Consider the following 17815-nt stretch of genomic DNA (forward strand, 5'->3'; position numbering starts at 1 on the left):
CAAGTTTTTGGAAAGCTTTTGTTGAAACTTCAGTTGGATTTGCATTGATTCTGTAGATCACTTCGGGGAGAGCCGATGGAGAGACTTTTCATCACTGCGATGTACCTCTCGGGTATTTAGAGCTTCTTTAATATCGTTCAAAAAGGGTTATAGTTTTTTCTTCAGAGTTTTGCACATCTTTTGGTAGACATATCTGAGAAACTTATATTTGTTATACGTAGCTATAAACGGTGTTTTATAATTTTTTCGGGTGTATAAAAATTACAAATGATTTTTAAACATTGGTCTTTGATTCAGATACCTTTGTAAACTCTCTTATTATTTCTAGTAACTTGTGCCTTGATTTTACTTTTTCTCAATAGACAATTACAACATCCATGATTAAAGACAGTTTTGTTTTCATATTTTTTTTCTTGTCTTGCACTTATGAATACAAGTAGTGGTAGCAGGCATTCTTTGCTTCTTCCTGGTTTTAAAAGAGCTATTTTGAAACTTCACAATAAAGAATGAATAAAATTTGCTGAGTTTTTGGTAAATTCTTTTATCTGGTTAAGAATGGTTTCTTCTATTCCTATTTTACTAAGAGTTTCTATGGTGGAATTTTATCAAATGTTTTTCTGTGTATTGAGATAATCATAAGGCTTTTTCTTTTAATACATAAATGGAATAAATCATATTATAGGTTATTGTCTAACATTAAACCAACATTATGTACCATCCAATTTTTTCATGATGTAATATCATTGGATTCAATTTGCTAATAATTGTTGAGAGAGGTTGACCTGAGATTTTTCTTTTTTGGACGTGTTTTTCATGATGTTATGCTAGTCTCATAATTTGAGTTGCTGAATAAACCTTCTTTTTCTATTCTCTGAAAGAATTAGTGTAGAGTGAGATATTTGTTTCTTGAATATTTGGTGGAACTGGCCAGTAAAGCCATCTGGGCTTGATATTTTATTTCTGGAAGACTTTTGACTACTATTTAAATTTTTTTAGTGGTTATAGGATGATTCACATTTTGCAGTTTTTTCTAGTCAGTTTTGGAAAAATTTTATATAGTTTAGGAATTTTTTCTTTTCATCTAAATCTGATATTTATTGGCATTTATAGAATTTTATAAATGTTATACTGCCCTTGCATTCTCTGCAACTTGCTGTTTACATATTTTATTTTTATGCATTACTGGACTTGATTTGCTAATAATTTATTTGAGATTTTTATGTCTGGTTCATGACTGAGTTGGCCTATAATTTTTATTTCTCTTCCTATTCCTGTCATCCTTTGGTATCAATATTATGACTTCTGAAATAGTTTCAGTGTATATTTCTCATTTTCTATTCTCTGGAAAAGTTTGTAAAAGATTAGAATGATCTATCTCCTGGGTTATTTTTCTAGAACTCACCTACAAAATTATCTGAGCTTAGTGTTTTCTTAGTGTGAGAGCTTCTTAACTGTTCTTTCAATTTTTTAATTGGATTGTTTTAGTTGATTGTTTCTTCATTCTTCATTTTCCTAGGAATCTGTTTCACCTAGGATCTCCAATTATTGGCATAATATTGTTATGGTATCACCTTATTATCTTTTTGATCTGTGATGGATCCCGTACTACGTTGTTCTTAAATTTTAATATTAGTTATTATCTCTTTTTTCTAGATAATATTGCCATACTTTATTTTTATCTCTCATATTTGTTTATTTGTGCCTTCTTTCCTGTTTCCTTCATCAGTCTTACCAGAAATAGTTCTGTCTTGCTAATTCCTTAAATTGGCTGCCTATTTCACTAATAATTCATCTTTTAAAAATAAGTAGCACGTTAAGGCCACCTATTTCCTTCATTTTAGTTTCATCCTTCAGGATTTGATAAGGCATATTTTCATTATCAATCATTTCTCAGAATTTAAATGTTATGAATTTATTTGATTAGGAAATGTGTTAACACCAATCAGAATTTAAAAGTCATAAAAATAGAGTGAAATATCTCCCATGCGCCCCTGTCAGCACTAACCCCCTCATTCCCAATTAAAACAGCACAAATGTAAAAAGTGTGTGTGTCTTCTTCCAGAGATTATTTCTAAGTACATTTAATTTTTATCTTAACTTCATTTTGAAGCATGGGTTATTTAAGGTGTATATTTTAAATTTTGAAGTATATGGGATATTATTTTGGTTTTGTTGTTGCTATTTTTGTCATGGTTCTTAATTTAGTTGCAGTCTTGTTAAAGAATATCTTTGATACCACCAATTTCTTGCAACATGTTGACACCTGAATTTGGCATGTGTTTGTGTGTGTGTATGATGAACTCTTTTACTGGAATGGTGGATTTGACCATTTTCCCCTGTAGTTCTGTTAAATTTGTTGTATATATTTTAAGATTGTTTTATCACATGTGTACAAACTTAGATGTGTCTCTCTGGTGAATGACATTAAAAAATAATTTAGTGATACTCTATTTTGAGACTACCTTTCATTAGTAATTTACTGGTATAACTTTTTTCATCCCTTTGGTTTCAATTTCATGTCTTCATTGTTCTCATAAAAAACATAGATGAATTTTATGTTAAAAAATTTGAACTATTACACTCTTTTAATTAGTAATTTTGGTCCATTTACATGTATTGTGATTTTTGATATGCCATCTTACTTTTTTCATCTTTCCCACTTTCTTCTATGCTTCTTTTTGCCCCAGTTTTTAAAATAGACTATTTTAAAAACAGTTTTATATTTATGGAGAAAATGAGAGGATAAGGTATAGAGAACTCCCGTTTATCCCACACCCAGTTTCCCCTTATTAACATCTTACATTAGGACGGTACGCTGCTTACAACTTTGCAGCATCATTAACTAAAATCCATACCTTATTCAGATTTCCTTAGCTTTTACCTAATGCGTTTTGTCTGTTCCAAGATTCCACCCAGAACATCAAATTAATTTTAGTTATCAGATCTCCCTAGTCTCCTCTTCACTGTGATTGTCAGATTTCCCTTATTTTTGATGATCTTCTGATGATCAGAATTTGTAAAATGCCCTTCTATAGTAATGTGGAATTCTTTTGCAAGGAAGATATGTCTCTTCTCCCTTATTATTAATGAAATCATTATATCAGTATGTACTCAGAGATATTTATTTCACCTTGGGATAGAATCCGATGCTAGTTTCTCACATTGTTCCGGCTTTGGGCTTTGGGCTCCGTCAGTGTGCACTTCTAGGACAGCAGGGTGTTCCAGGCTCAGCTCAGGTATTTTCTGCCCATTTGCCCAAGGACCACTGGTTCCTTTCACTGGAGAAACCAAAATCTGGGACTTGGTGTGCTTATTGCTACTGGGATGTCACTTACTGAGTGTAATCTGTTTCTTACCCACTTTGTCTGCTTTTAAGTTTTTCACTTTGTCTTTCATGTTCTGCCATTTCATTACCCAGTATCTAAATGTGGATTTCTTTTCTTTCTTTCTTTCCTGTTCTTTTTTTTTATTTTCTATTTTTCCATCTTGCTTGATGTTTATCCTGCTCACTATTTCTGTGGAGTCTTGCTTTTCCTCAGTTCTGGAAAGTTCTCGGTCATCATCTTTTCATGTCTGCCCTGTCTTCCCTTCTCTCTCCTCTCCTTCTGGAACTCTAGGTATATATCAGATCTTACTTTCTATTCTGTAGCTTTAAACATCTCACTATTATTTTTCTGATATTATTGTGCTGTATTGTGGGTAGTTTATTAAGGTCTCCTGTTTCACTGCTTCTCACTTCTGCTCTGTTCAAGCTGCCTTCACTCATCCATTCTATCTTTTATACAAAATTTTTATTTGGTTCTTTCTCAAAGCTTGGAATTTTTGTTTAATCTCTTCTGGTTTACTCATTTTGTGACTCTGTCCTTTGTTTCTTTAAACACTTAACACGTTTATTTTATATTATTTTTCTGATAATTCCCATATCTGACGAACTTGCTTGTGGGAATCTGTTTCTGCTGACTCTTACCAATGGTGTTTTTTGGGGGGACTTAGTAATTTTTTATTAGGAGCTCATATTTGGTTTATCTTAATTTGTGGAAACCTGGAGACATTAAAATGAAGAAGCTTTTCCCCAGAGGGAACTTGTTTTAACTTCAGGTGGAAGCTGATGGCACTACAGACCTGAAGCCACTTCTATCCTGCTCCAGGCTCCCCACCTTGGTCGGTGGTGTCATGTTCAGCTCACACATTGCTTTCCCTTGAAGCAGCAAAGTAGACGAGGACATTTTCCCTCAAAGATACCTGGCCTTTGATTGTGCTTACTGCTTATTACCCTGTTTCTGGCACATGCAGTTTTACATGTATGTGGTTTTTGTTGTTTTGTTTTTCCCTCTGAATGTTTCTCTTACTTCCAGTGAGCAAAGAAAGAAGCATTGAGTTTTATACAGGATCTAGATGTTTCATCTCATGAGGGTGTATCTAGTCTGGCAAACTACTTGAAACAAACATCCTCAGTCACCAGCATGCCTCACTCCTCCTTGCCTTCAACATGCATTTAGCTGCTTAGTTCTCTAAATTCTGCCTCTAAGACTGCACTCCCGTCTGTTCCACTTTTTCCTCACTGCTGGCTTTCTTGCCTGAGTGTGCCGAATCATTGTGTAAACTGCCTCCGGGTTCGTCTTTCCTGGTACAAATGCAGTGGCATCGCTTGGCTCACTGGCCCCCATTCCCTCTCCAGCAGCCAAGTTAAATCTTGTCGCTGCTTCTTCAGTTCCTGAAATCCAACCCATGTAGCTTAACGTTTGAAATCCTTCAATAACCTCACCAAGTTTCTCTTTTCTGAGTTTCCCTTCTTCCTCTTTAATGCTCTGTTTTTCTTCTTGCATGTGGCTCATTCTTTCTGCCTGAAATGTCCTATATCTACCCCTGTCCCCGGATGGTGCTAATTTCTCTCTTAAGGTCCATCTCAGATGCATTCAGTTTTATTCAGTTTTCCAGAATCCTTCCAAACTCAAAGTAACTCCTCCCTCTTTTGACCTCTTATGGCCCTTTGTCTTCATGCCTTGTGTGTGTGTGTGTGTGTGTGTGTGTGTGTGTGTGTGTGTGTGTGTACATGTATGTGTAGCTTATGTATTATAGTCTAAAGTATTTTAGGGAAGATGTTTTTTGGAAGTCATTTATCAGAGTGGCTTCCACATCATAGATCTTAATAAATAGTGAATTATACATAACTATAAATGAAAGAGAGGCACAAACAAAATATTTCAGCTTGTGGTGATGATTACCCATAAACTTTCTATGAATGTACAAAGGTGACCTAATATATCAATAAGTTGTTAATGTGTCTTTATTCCAAAAGTGCCTGTAGAATAATTTTTCAATTTTGAAAATAATCTAAACGATTATTTCTTAACCATGAACATGTCCTCAACTTAAATACATTTTGCTTTCATAAAGTGCATTTAAAATTTTTGTTTGGGATGATAATCCTGGCAATCCATAATCTTTTATAAGACGTTTCAACCTCTTACTTCTTTTGCTAGGACTTGTCAGATTCAGAGTGGTTTAGAGAATCATTAACTTCCTAAGGAAACTGGTTTATATTGTTGGGGGGTTTTTTGTAATAAATTTTTTTATCATGTTAAAATACACATAATGTAAAATTTGCCATCTTAACCATTTTTAAGTGTACAGGTCGGTGATATTAGATACGTTCACCTTGTTGTACCACCATCACCACCATCCATCACATAACCCTTTTCACCTTATTAAACTGAAACTCAGGGCTTCCCTGGTGGCGCAGTGGTTGAGAGTCCGCCCGCCGATGCAGGGGACACGGGTTCGTTCCCCGGTCCGGGAGGGTCCCACATGCCGCGGAGCGGCTGGGCCCGTGAGCCACGGCCGCTAAGCCTGCGCGTCCGGAGACTGTGCTCCGCGACAGGAGAGGCCCCAGCAGTGAGAGGCCCGCGTACCACAAAAAAACAAAACAAAACAAAACAAAACCTGAAACTCTGTACCCATTAAACAGTAACTCTCTTTTCTTCCCACCCCCCAGCCCCTGACAATCACCGTATACTTTCTATCTATATGATTTTGACTAAGTACCTCATATAAGGAAAATCATACAGCATTTGTCTTTTGGTGACTGGCTTGTTTTACTTAGCATAATGTCTTCAAGATTCATATATATTGTAGCATATTGCAGGATTTCCTTTTTAAGGTTGAATAATATCCCACGTTTTGCTTGTCCATTTATCCGTCAATGGACTTTTGGCTTGCTTCCACGTTTTCTGGTCTATATGTTTTTAAACTGCTAACTGAGAGGCAGCTTGACTAAAAGTTGTCCTGACGGTTTGTCTCTTAGAGACACAACCTTTATTAGATTTTGAATTTTGGGAATAAATCTGCTCTTTTATATCAGTCACATAGATGCAGTTTTATAGCTTTACTATTTATAATATTAAAGAAATGACACATCTATTCCAAACCCATCTTGGCAGTCTCATCACTCTAGCTATCAGCACATGCTAATGACTGAAATATTAAATACCTAAGGGAAGCCTTTGGCATCAGGTTTTTTCATTTAATGTTTCTTTTTCCATAATTAGTTGATACAATTTTCAGCATAATTTTTCTATTTGAAAATCACCATTGGATTGAAGCCAGTTCATATCAGTGTTGCCAGCAATTTAAAATGCCTTCCTCTAAGCTACCATTACATACCTAGTCAACTGATAAAAATACACAGAATGGTGAAGTGCAGCCCTGGAAGGGTGTGGAGGAACAAGTACACATATACATGTTGTTCACATTGGAAGTGGGTTCAGTGTTTTTGCAGAGCAATTTGGAAAAAAAGTTAAAAAGTTATTCTTAGAGTTTCTCCAAATAATTTTGGAGGACTGCTGTGAGCCTAAAAGCCTAATATTGTAGGCTTTTATAACCTAAAAGCAAAATATTGTAATTCATTCCCTGGTGTCGCCTATGTAATAATAATTGGAAATAAGGCAGATATTCAAGAATAATATGATATGATACACTGTAATGATGAAATACCAAACAGCCACTAAAAATAGCAAATACACTCATAAATGAGACTGAAGATAAAAAATTAGATGTGGGGAAAGGTAGAACGGTATCTACTCAGTGAGTATACCATTAAAAATATTTTTATGTACATTGACAAACATTGAAATTCAGTTTGCAGTGGTGGCAGTGCCTGTGGAAAACTAACTTTTTTTGTTCTTTTTATTTTTTGTAAAGATTTAATAACCTTGTGGCTTTTGGATGTTAACTTTGTGTTAATCATAGTGAAGGTTAAGGATTAGAAGTGCACGGTAAGAATAAATGAATAAAATACATACTATACTGCTTATGAATATCCTTCTTCATGGGAAATTCTTACTACTTTGACACAGTGTAGTATGTGATAAAAAGCAAAGGTTTTCAAATCAGATTGAACTTGGATAAAGTCTTTCCACGTCTCTTTTTCTCAGACCCCATGGCGTAGTTTGTCCGGGATGCTACAACAAAACACCACACATTGGGTGGCTTATACAAAACAGACATTTGTCACAGCTCTGGGTGCTGGAAATCAAGGTCAAAGCAGCAGCGTGGTCGCGTTCTGAGGGACATCCTCCTGGTTTGCAGCAGTGCCTTCTCACTGTGTGCTCACGGTGGAGGGCAAGGGAGCTCTCGGGGGTCTCTTTTATAAAGGCCCTAGTCCCGTTTCATAAGGGCATTAATCACCTCCTAGGGGCCTCACCTCCTAGAACCATCAGCCTGGGCATTAGATTCTCAGCTTGTGAATTCTGTGGGGACACTGGCATTCAGAGCGTAGTACTCTGTTACCCCCATGCCGTCACTTCCTCTGTCCTCCACAGATCTCAACTTCTCTCTCATAGTTCTTGTGTCATGACCTTTTCCTGGTGCCTCTGGGAGAGTTCTTCCATCTGATCATATGTACAGTATACAGTTCTCTTCTCTGGCTGTAGCTGACCTTTTCTTTCTCCCATCATTTCCACTTCTTCATTCTTTTCTGACTTCTTATTTCTGCTTCGTGTCTCTAATTTCTTTGCTTACCCTTTTCAGTATATTTTTATGCATATATAGTCACATATATATATTTATTTTGCTTTTAAAAAATACTTATCCCCCTGTTGCAGTTATACTGCTGCAGGTAACATATGCCATTCGTTGTTGTTGCTTCTCGATAGTAGCTTTGCTCCTCAGGGATCCTGAATTTGGCCAGTGAGCTTGTATTCCCCAGGGACTATCAGATAGTCTAGACGGTCACTTCTCCTGAAAGAGCAAAAGGCCAGGCTTCAGCTCCCGACCTGCTGGATGAGCTCCTAGAAGGAGGAGAAAGAGGTTAAGGACCCTCAGCCAGAGCACCTCATTGCTGCACCTCCCCACTCACAACTCCTCCACCGGGAAAATCTGCTGCCCAGGAGCTCACCTTAACCTCCTGGACAAAATGGCAGTAGGAGGACGCAGTTTTCTAAGGTCGAATGTCATTAGTTCTGGAAGCTGGAGGGGACAGTGCACAGCGTGAGTGCCCAGGAAGCTCCATGAGTGAGCACCTGCTTTCTCCAGCTCCTCTCGCCCCAGCAAGGCATCTGCTTGCCTTGACCAGACTCAGGGCAACACCATGTTGGGTTCTTGTTTCCAACACAGCAGTGGGACAGATGAGATTGTCCCAGGGCTAAGCAGGGGGAGGCGGGAGCAGAGAGCAAAGCTTGCTTCCCATCCCGCTTCTTTCAGCTTACGGGTTCCGGGTTTTCTTCCCAGACTGCAACCCCTTCCCCTCCACAGACGCGTGGTCTGCAGTTCAGGACACCTTTGTCCTCCCCAGGAGCTCCTTGAAGTTCGTTTTTCTGTTGTTTTTATTGTTGTGGTGGCTGTCGTTATTAATATCTCAGACTCATGCCTCCTGTGGTTTCTCCATGGTTGATTCTGGGAAGCAGAGTCAGCAGCCCACCCTATTCTGTCGTATCGATATCCCTGAGTGTTTTTAAAAGATTATTTTGTCCCCTAAAAACATAACTGTTGTCACTACCTAAGCCTATCTGCTCTCGGAAGATTTCTCTTCTGTTTCAGAACGTGATTAAATTGACCGTCTCTTCTCTTCTTACGCCCAAATATTGTGTTCAAAGGGGAGGAGTCTTAAAACAAGGAGTAGAAAGCAAGAGACTTTGTTTTCAGGAGAATTGGTTTAGAGCTGTGTACCAGTATCCAGGTATCAATACATCCATGAAACAGGAGAGCAAATGCACTTAAAAAGCCTTTTATATAAAGTCCTCTTACACTCTTCCCAGGGATCATCTATTTCCAATCAGCTTTTTTAGGATAAAAATGGAGCACCCTGTCACCTCCAGCTCCCAGTCTCAGATTTGTTATCATTCAGCCATTTCTTCTTCTCCAGCATAAATGCGTTTGACCAGCCATCTGTCATTCCTGTCTCTTCTGATCTAGTGTCGAGAGGGGGCAGGGCCAGTAGCTGAAATAGTATGAACTAACCCCAATCCAAGGTGAAGGAAACTTTGGATTTTAACAGTATCCGTCATGTTGGCTTACTTAGCACCTGTCACCTTCAATGAAGTAATCTGCATCAGATGCCAGGCGCAGTCAATACTCAGAGTCTAGCAATTATTATTTAGCACAGAAATTGTAAAATTGTTAGCGTTCAAAATAAGTGAGTGCAGGATTTTTATGGCAAATGGGGTAATCTCATATTGTAGGTATTTTGATTTTTAAAGCAACTTCTCAGTATTTGCCTTTGTATCCTGTTCCCATCATCCCAGTGTAACTTTTGTCCTTACTGTCACTTTCGGGTCTTCTAGTTCCCGGTCAAGGAATTGTTGGTTTATACGGTGCTTGTTGAAGTACATAGTACCTAAAACAGTTACCACTGTGTTTCAGAAAATGCTGCGTTCTTAGCTAATGCAGAGACAATAATAGTAATAATAACAACGACAGCAAGTCCCCTTAGCCTGGACTAACTGTTCATCTGGTAGCATGGCATGCTAGGTTCCCTGATCTCCTTCCCCTCTGAAAACAACTAAAAAGGCTAGATACAATTTTCTTTTTTAAAGAACATCTTTTTGAGTGTATTCACTAGCTGTTAAGTTAGGTAGGGTACTCAGATATCAACATCTAAGTGAAAACAGAAACCCAGAGGTGTAAGCAGAGCACTGAGGCAGCTCTCACCTTGAGGACCTTTTCTAAAACTGAGTGAACTTGAACTTCAGTCTGGGGCCTCTTATTGGGCACAGGGGAAAAACAAAGTCCAGGGTTTGCTTAAGGTAGAGGATCTAGGCCACTACTGTGCATAAAAGCTGGGACACCAAGGGCCACAGCCACCATGTGCAAGTGAACTAGAAACAACCTTAACGTTGAGTGGGGTGCCCCTGAAAATTCATAACCGTAAGCCAGTGCTCGTGGATGTGTGATTCCTGAATTCGCACCGTCACCGTGTCCTGGAAAACGAGTCTGAAGCCGTCCAGACATGCTGACATCTCCAGGGCCCTGTCAGAGTCACATGATTGCCAGAGGACCACTTTCAATTCCAACAGATACGAACTTGCACTTAAAAAGAACAACAATGCAAAACGGTAGGAGAAAAAGCAAAGTACCATGAACCAGGGTCTTAAAAGTTTTTGAACAGCAGAATGAGACCTGCAAAGGCTTGAGAGGCTGGAATTATCAGCCACAGAATAGAAAATAGTCATAGTTAGTATATGATGTAAACTTAAAGATTTTAAAGGAATTGAAAATACTAAAATGGCAAGGGCGTTTAAAAATTACCATGCATATTTGTAAAAAAAAAATAAACTCCTAAAAATAAAACAACTGAAATTCAGAATCTGAATGGATTTGAGAGCACATTACACACAGAAAATGTCTAGAACGTAGGCGAGAGGAAAAGATGAAAAATATAAAAGAGAGGTTAGATGAAATGAAAGAATGGGAAGATCTATGTACATCACGTGAGTTCATAAAGAGTCGAGATAGAATGGAACAGAGACATTAAATTAATAGGTTAAGCCTGAGAGTCTTGCAGTAGTTATAAAAAACAGAGCCAGAGGAGGGGCATGTCCCAATCAGAATAAATAAAAACATATCTACACTTAGAAAAATTAAAAAACTGAAGAATACAAAACACAAAGAGAAGATCTTAAAAGCAGCTAGAGAGACAAAAAAAAATTACCTTCCAATGAATAGCAGCTGACTTTTCAACAACACCCCTAAAAGTATTTTCAGATTAGTGAAAACTGAGAGTGCTTGCCACTGAACTTCTTTAAAGAACTTAAAGGGTGCGCTTGGGGCTAAAGGAAAATGCTTGTATGGAAGGTCAGAGTTGCAAGAAGGAATGAGGAGACAAGACAGGGGGATATATATGGATATATCTAAGCAGCTACTGAATAATTGGCAATTTTGAGTTGGTAAAAACGAGATAAACTGAAAATAACAACTCTAGCATATAAATATGGGAGACTGCTACAGGACTTAAAATGTCCTAAGTCTCTTTCGTTGTTTAAGGGCATATAAAAAAATAATTAACTTTAAAATTTGATAAGTGAAACATGGGTGTTGAGGCCTCTCACTGTGAGCACTAAAGAAGATACAGTGTATCACTTCCAAACCAGAGAGGAGAAGAAAGCTGAAGGAGGAAAACATTTATTCATTTAGAATAAAAGAGGGAAAAGGGGGGAGAAAAACAAAACATACAGAGCATAGGGCAAACAGCACAAAATAAGAGACAAAATAAAGGCGAATATGTTAGCATGTACAAACTAATGGACTACATTGGAATAAATGCCCCATTTATTTATTTATTTTTTAACATCTTAATTGGAGTATAATTGCTTTACAATGGTGTGTTAGTTTCTGCTGTATGACAAAGTGAATCAGCTATGTGTATACATATATCCCCATATCTCCTCCCTCTTGCGTCTCCCTCCCACCCTCTCTATCCCACCCTTCTAGGTGGACACAAAGCACCGAGCTGATCTCCCTGTGCTATGCGGCTGCTTCCCACTAGCTAACTGTTTTGCATTTGGATTAGTTCTACTTTTAGTTTTTTTTTAAGGAGCCTCCATACTGTTCTCCATAGTGGCTATATCACAGTGCAAGAGTGTTCCCTTTACTCCACACCCTCTTCAGCATTTATTGTTTGCAGATTTTTTTTGATGATGGCCATTCTGACTGGTGTGAGGTGATACCTCATTGTAGTTTTGATTTGCATTTCTCTAATGATTAGTGATGTTGAGCGTCCTTTCATATGTTTGTTGGCAGTCTGTGTGTCTTCTTTGAAGAAATGTCTATTTAGGTCTTCTGCCCATTTTGGGGTTGGGTTGTTTGTTTTTTTGATATTGAGCTGCATGAGCTGCTTGTAAATTTTGGGGATTAACCCTTTGTCAGTTGCTTCGTTTGCAAATATTTTCTCCCATTTTGAGGGTTGTCTTTTCATCTTGTTTATGGTTTCCTCTGCTGTGCAAAACCTTTTACGTTGCCTTAAGTCCCACTTGTTTATTTTTGTTTTTATTTCCGTTTCTCCAGGAGGTGAGTCAAAAAGGATCTTGCTGTGATTTATGTCATAGAGTGTTCTGCCTCTAAGAGTTTTATAGTGTCTGGCCTTACATTTAGGTCTTTAATCCATTTGGAGTTTATTTTTGTGTATGGTGTTAAGGAGCGTTCTAATTTCATTCTTTTACATGTAGCTGTCCAGTTCTCTCAGCACCACTTATTGAAGTCTTTTCTCCATTGTATATTCTTGACTCCTTTATCAAAGATAAGGTGACCATATGTGCGTGGGTTTATCTCTGGGCCTTCTATCCTGTTCCATTGATCTGTATTTCTGTTTTTTGTGCCAGTACCATACTGTCTTGACTACTGTAGCTTTGTAGTATAGTCTGAAGTCAAGGAGTCTGATTCCTCCAGCTCCGTTTTTCTTTCTGAAGATTGCTTTGGCTATTTGGAGTCTTTTGTGTTTCCATACGAACTGTGAAATTTTTTGCTCTAATTCTGTGAAAAATGTTTGATAGGGGTTGCACTGAATCTGTAGATTGCTTTGGATAGTATAGTCATTTTCACAGTGTTGATTCTTCCAATCCAAGAACATGATATATCTCTCCATCTGTTTGTATCATCTTTAATTTCTTTCATCAGTGTCTTATAGTTTTCTGCATACAGGTCTTTTGTCTCCTTACGTAGGTTTATTCCTAGGTATTTTATTCTTTTTGTTGCAATGGTAAATGAGAGTGTTTCCTTAATTTCTCTTTCAGATTTTTCATCGTTAGTGTATAGGAATGCAAGAGATTTCTGTGTAAATGCCCCATTTAAAAGACAAACTTTGATGAGATTTTTAAAAGAAGTTTCCAAAATATATGCTATTTATAAGATATATAGCTAAAACTTGAGGGTACAAAAAGGTTTAAAAGCGTGGATAAAAATATACCACACGGGCTTCCCTGGTGGCGCAGTGGTTGAGAGTCCGCCTGCCGATGCAGGGGACACGGGTTCGTGCCCCGGTCCGGGAAGATCCCACATGCCGCGGAGCGGCTGGGCCCGTGAGCCATGGCCGCTGAACCTGCGCATCCGGAGCCTGTGCTCCGCAACGGGACAGGCCACAACAGTGAGAGGCCCGCGTACCGCAAAAAATAAAAATTGTACAACTGGCCATCAAGCAATCTCAAAAATTTTCAAAGAAGTAACGTAGTATAGAGTACATTCTCTGGCCACAATGCAGTTAGAAGTGAATAACAAAAAGACAGTCATTAAACTTCACATCCTAAATTGGTTGTTGTCCCTCTAAAATTTCATATCCACCCAGAAGCTGGGAGTGTGACTCTGTTTGGAAATAGGGTCTTTGCAGATGTAATCAAGTTAAATGAGGTCATGCTCGATTAGGAGGAGCCCTAAGTCCAAGGTGACCATTATCCTTATAAGAAGAGGGAAATTTGGACACAGAGATACAGACACACAAGCACAGCCACGAGGAGATGGGGGCAGAGGCCGGAGCAGCGCATCGAGAAGGCAAGGATGGCAAGCAGCCACTGAAAGCTGGGGGAGACTCTGCCTCAGAGCCTCCAGAAGGAGCCTGCCCTGCCAGCACCTTGCTTTCAGACTTGCAGCCTCTAGAACTCTGAGAGAATAAACGTTGTCTTAAGCCACCCAGCTTTTCGTACTTTGTTGGGACAGCTCTAGGAAACTAGTATACCCCATAGGTTTGGGAATTAAGAAACATACTTCTAAGTAGATCATAAGTCAAAGAAAAAAATAAAAATGGAAGTTCAAAATGTTTTGAATTAAATGGTAATGAAAATGTCGTGTATCTAAACCTAAGAGATTAAACTTAAGCAATGGTAGAGCGGTATTTATAGTCTTAAGTTTATATAAATCAGGAAAGAAGAAAGGATAAAAATAAATGAGTTAAATATCCAAGATAAGAAGTTAGAAGAATAAAAAACCCAAGAATGTAGAATGAGGGACGTAACAAACGTAAGAGCAGAAATCAATGAAATAAAAACAAAAAATACAGTAGCAAGTACTAGACGAATCTTAGAAACATAATGTTGCCTATTTGAAGAAGCAAGTTGCAGAAGAGTACATGTAATATTCCATTTACATAGGTGTTTGAAACAAGTAAAACTAAATGTGATGTATGTGGTAAACGATTTTAGGTAGGATCTCTGTCTGAGCTAGAAGGGGTGGCATGGGATTGGAGAAGGAGGGAAGCAGGAGGAAGGAAGCAGTGAACTTCCTTTGTTTGGTAGCCTTTTGCAGTTCTTCTTTTACAGCTCTCCTAGTCAGATCCTGTGACCATTTTCCCATTTTTAAAAACAAGGTTATTGCTGACATGGAGGCACAAGTCCACAAGTTGAGAGAAGAGCTGATCAGCGTGAACTCCCAGCGGAAGCAGCAGCTGGTGGAGCTCGGTCTTCTTCGTGAAGAGGAGAAGCAGAGGACTGCTCGGGACCATGAGGCTGCCGTCCACAAACTGAAGGCTGAGTCAGAAAAGATGAAAATAGAGCTGCAAAAGACTCATGCCGCTGAGACAGAGATGATGCTGGAAAAGGTAAGATGCCCACCTGGATGTGTTAGAGACAGTCGAGACCCGTGTTTGAAATCCACTGATGCCACCGTTATATTTAATCTCGAAGAGGTGGTGGACTTAGAATTACCCTCCAGTTGATAAGCCATTCAAATGAGCATTCTAAGTGTCTTGCTGTGTGTCTCAGGGAGTTTCCTGACTTTTCCCTTGACTTTTGTGGAAGGGATTGTATGGAATATCCCTTCCATAGTTATTAAACATACACTGTGAGAAAAGTGTTATAATATTATCAAATATTATACCGATTAGGAGTATTTGGGCTGTAACCTTGAGTTTTTCCTAAGGTAAGACTAGGTTTCAGATCTTTCTTATGTTGTCTAATGGTCATTTCTAGATTTTACAGTGTTTTATGTGTCCCATAGATGATGACATATTTTCCCAGATTGATATTTCAAATAAGGGACTTTCTTTAGAATTACACATTTTTGAAATATATGTCAATATAATGTTTACACATTTTGAGTTGACTTACATTCCAGAGACAGCCTCAAATATTTGTTCTTCTGGTGTTCTGGGGAGGTGTAAATATTTTAATCAGGTAGTAAAAGTGAATTGCTATTAATCATGACAACTGTCAACTGCCCCTTGAGTTCTTTAAGACCAACCTCTATCCTGGGATCAAGACACTGGGAAAGGGGAATTTAAGAATCTTCTGATTTTATTTCTTTCCTACCTCTTCCTGATCGTTAAATGGGAAGCCTTCGTAGAGCACACCATGCCATTCTTGGTGCTGCTCTACTGATTTTACCTGGATCGTGGCCCTAAGGTGCTCACTTTGCATCAGTACCGTCATTTACCTGAGGGTCAGATTTCAGCAGACTGGGCCCATGGCAGACTGGCTCTGAACCCAGAGATAAACCGGAAGAGGGCTCTGAAGAGGCAGGAGTGAAGAGGCAGGAGTGCACCTGGCTTCCTGGAGGGACCGCAAGGAGGCCGGTGTGGCTGGGAAAGACGGAGGAGGGGAGGACGAGGGGCTGAGGTCAGGGACGAGGCCTCTGGGGACGGACCGGGCCCCGTAGGGCTGTGGAGGCCACTGCAAGGGCTTGGCTTTGACCTCCATAAGTAGAGGAAGCCTGGCGGATTTGGAGCAGAGGGCTCTCGGACCACGCCCGCCTGCCGAGGGTGAAGGTGGAAGTGGGGAGACTAGTTAAAAAGCTATTGCAGTGATTTAGACCAGAGTTGAGAGATGCTGGGCTTGGCCAGTAGCACTGAAGGTGGTACACGGCTCCGGCTGGGTTACGGTATGATGGTCTGCAGGCAGAGCTGACGGGATCTGCTTTGGGTTCACACGTGGGAGTGAGGGGCGGGGGGTCGGGGAAGAGGCGGAGGGAGAGAGAACGTGTGAGTGAGTCACCCAGCGTGATTCCAAGGCGACTTGCTGGAGCCACGAAGCAAGCGGAGTTACGTGCCCTTTGCTGTGTGTGAGAGACGGCGAGAGCTGCGCAGGCCACAGGGACACGACCTGGCTGAGGGCCCTTCATACCCCAGTGAGGATGCTAGTGGTCATTCCATCAGAGCAGCGCGGAATCGTGCTCTTTGATGCCAAAGTATACAAGGTGTCAGGAACTGGGGAATGTCCTGATACCGAGTAGTTTTAGCCCCCTGACAAGCGCACAGGAGAGACCGATGGGGAAGCTGCTGGGCACTGACACACACTGCACCTCAGCTCTGCTCGCTGCCGCCAAAAGTTCAAAGTATCTCCAAGTAAATGTGCTTAAATGGCACGGATGCCAGTGCACCTCGATTTTTTAAAACACTGGACATAGTAAAGCCAGACTTATAAAACATACAGTTTAGGCCTTCATTTTCTTGAATCATGTGTTCACATTTTAAAGGTTTCTTTTTAATAGGAGATGAATTTTTCAAGTATAGGTTTATATATGTTACTAACGAATTGACAGGTTACAGATAATAAAAGAAATTAGTATTAGAAGCCATCAGTAATTTCTATGGCAAGTATTTCTTGAATATTTTCTATATCTCAAAGGCATTATCCCAGGCACTTTGGGGCTACACAGAAAAAGGGGAAAAAAGGCACTGTCCTTAAGCAGATTATAAAACAGTAGTGGCTGCAGGACACACACACGTACACAGATACCTGTAATGCAAGGTAGAGTGTGAACTGGGGGGAAATGATTTTCTATTAAGAAAATCAGGGGAAATTACCTGGAAGAGATGGATGTCACTTGAACTGGACACGGGTAATGTGTAGGATTTTCTAGTAGGTTCTAAGCCACAGGAATGACAACAGCAAGAGCCATGTACGTGGCATAGCGGCTACCAAGGGAGAGTGGTCAGCGACGAGCCTGGAGACAGCGGGGGGCGCCGGAGGCCTCCGAAGCTGTGGTGGGATTAGGCTTCACGGGGTAACAGTGAGGAGGTACTGAAGGGTTTTTTTTTTTTTTTTTTTTTGCGGTACGGGGGCGTCTCACTGCTGTGGCCTCTCCCGTTGCGGAGCACAGGCTCCAGACGCGCAGGCTCAGCGGCTATGGCTCACGGGCCCAGCCGCTCCGCGGCATGTGGGATCTTCCCGGACCGGGGCACGAACCCGCGTCCCCTGCATCAGCAGGCAGACTCTCAACCACTGCACCACCAGGGAAGCCCAAGTACTGAAGGTTTTTAAGCCATGAAGTGTCAAGATTCAAGCGGTTATTAGGAGAATCTTTCCAAGGTGCCATGGAGTAGAGGTAGTTGGCACGACTGGATTAATCCAGGTGACAGGTCCCCGAGGGCACCTCAGAGGTACGGGAATGTGGCGGGGGC

The 17815-nt window shown here is 40.0% G+C and overlaps 1 protein-coding gene across 8 annotated transcripts in view; it reads left to right on the forward strand.

Annotated features, from left to right (window-relative positions):
• CEP112 (centrosomal protein 112) overlaps nucleotides 1-17815 on the forward strand; it is a 418056-nt gene that overhangs the window by 238312 nt on the left and 161929 nt on the right. For all 8 annotated transcript variants that reach the window (XM_024761157.1, XM_024761159.1, XM_024761160.1 and 5 more), the window contains one exon: nucleotides 14786-15016. In XM_024761157.1, coding sequence (XP_024616925.1) covers nucleotides 14786-15016 — 231 coding nt within the window. The remainder of the gene's footprint in view (nucleotides 1-14785; nucleotides 15017-17815) is intronic.

This window comes from Neophocaena asiaeorientalis, unplaced genomic scaffold (genome assembly GCF_003031525.2).
Source record: "Neophocaena asiaeorientalis asiaeorientalis breed wild unplaced genomic scaffold, Neophocaena_asiaeorientalis_V1.1 scaffold30, whole genome shotgun sequence".
NCBI lineage: Eukaryota > Metazoa > Chordata > Mammalia > Artiodactyla > Phocoenidae > Neophocaena > Neophocaena asiaeorientalis.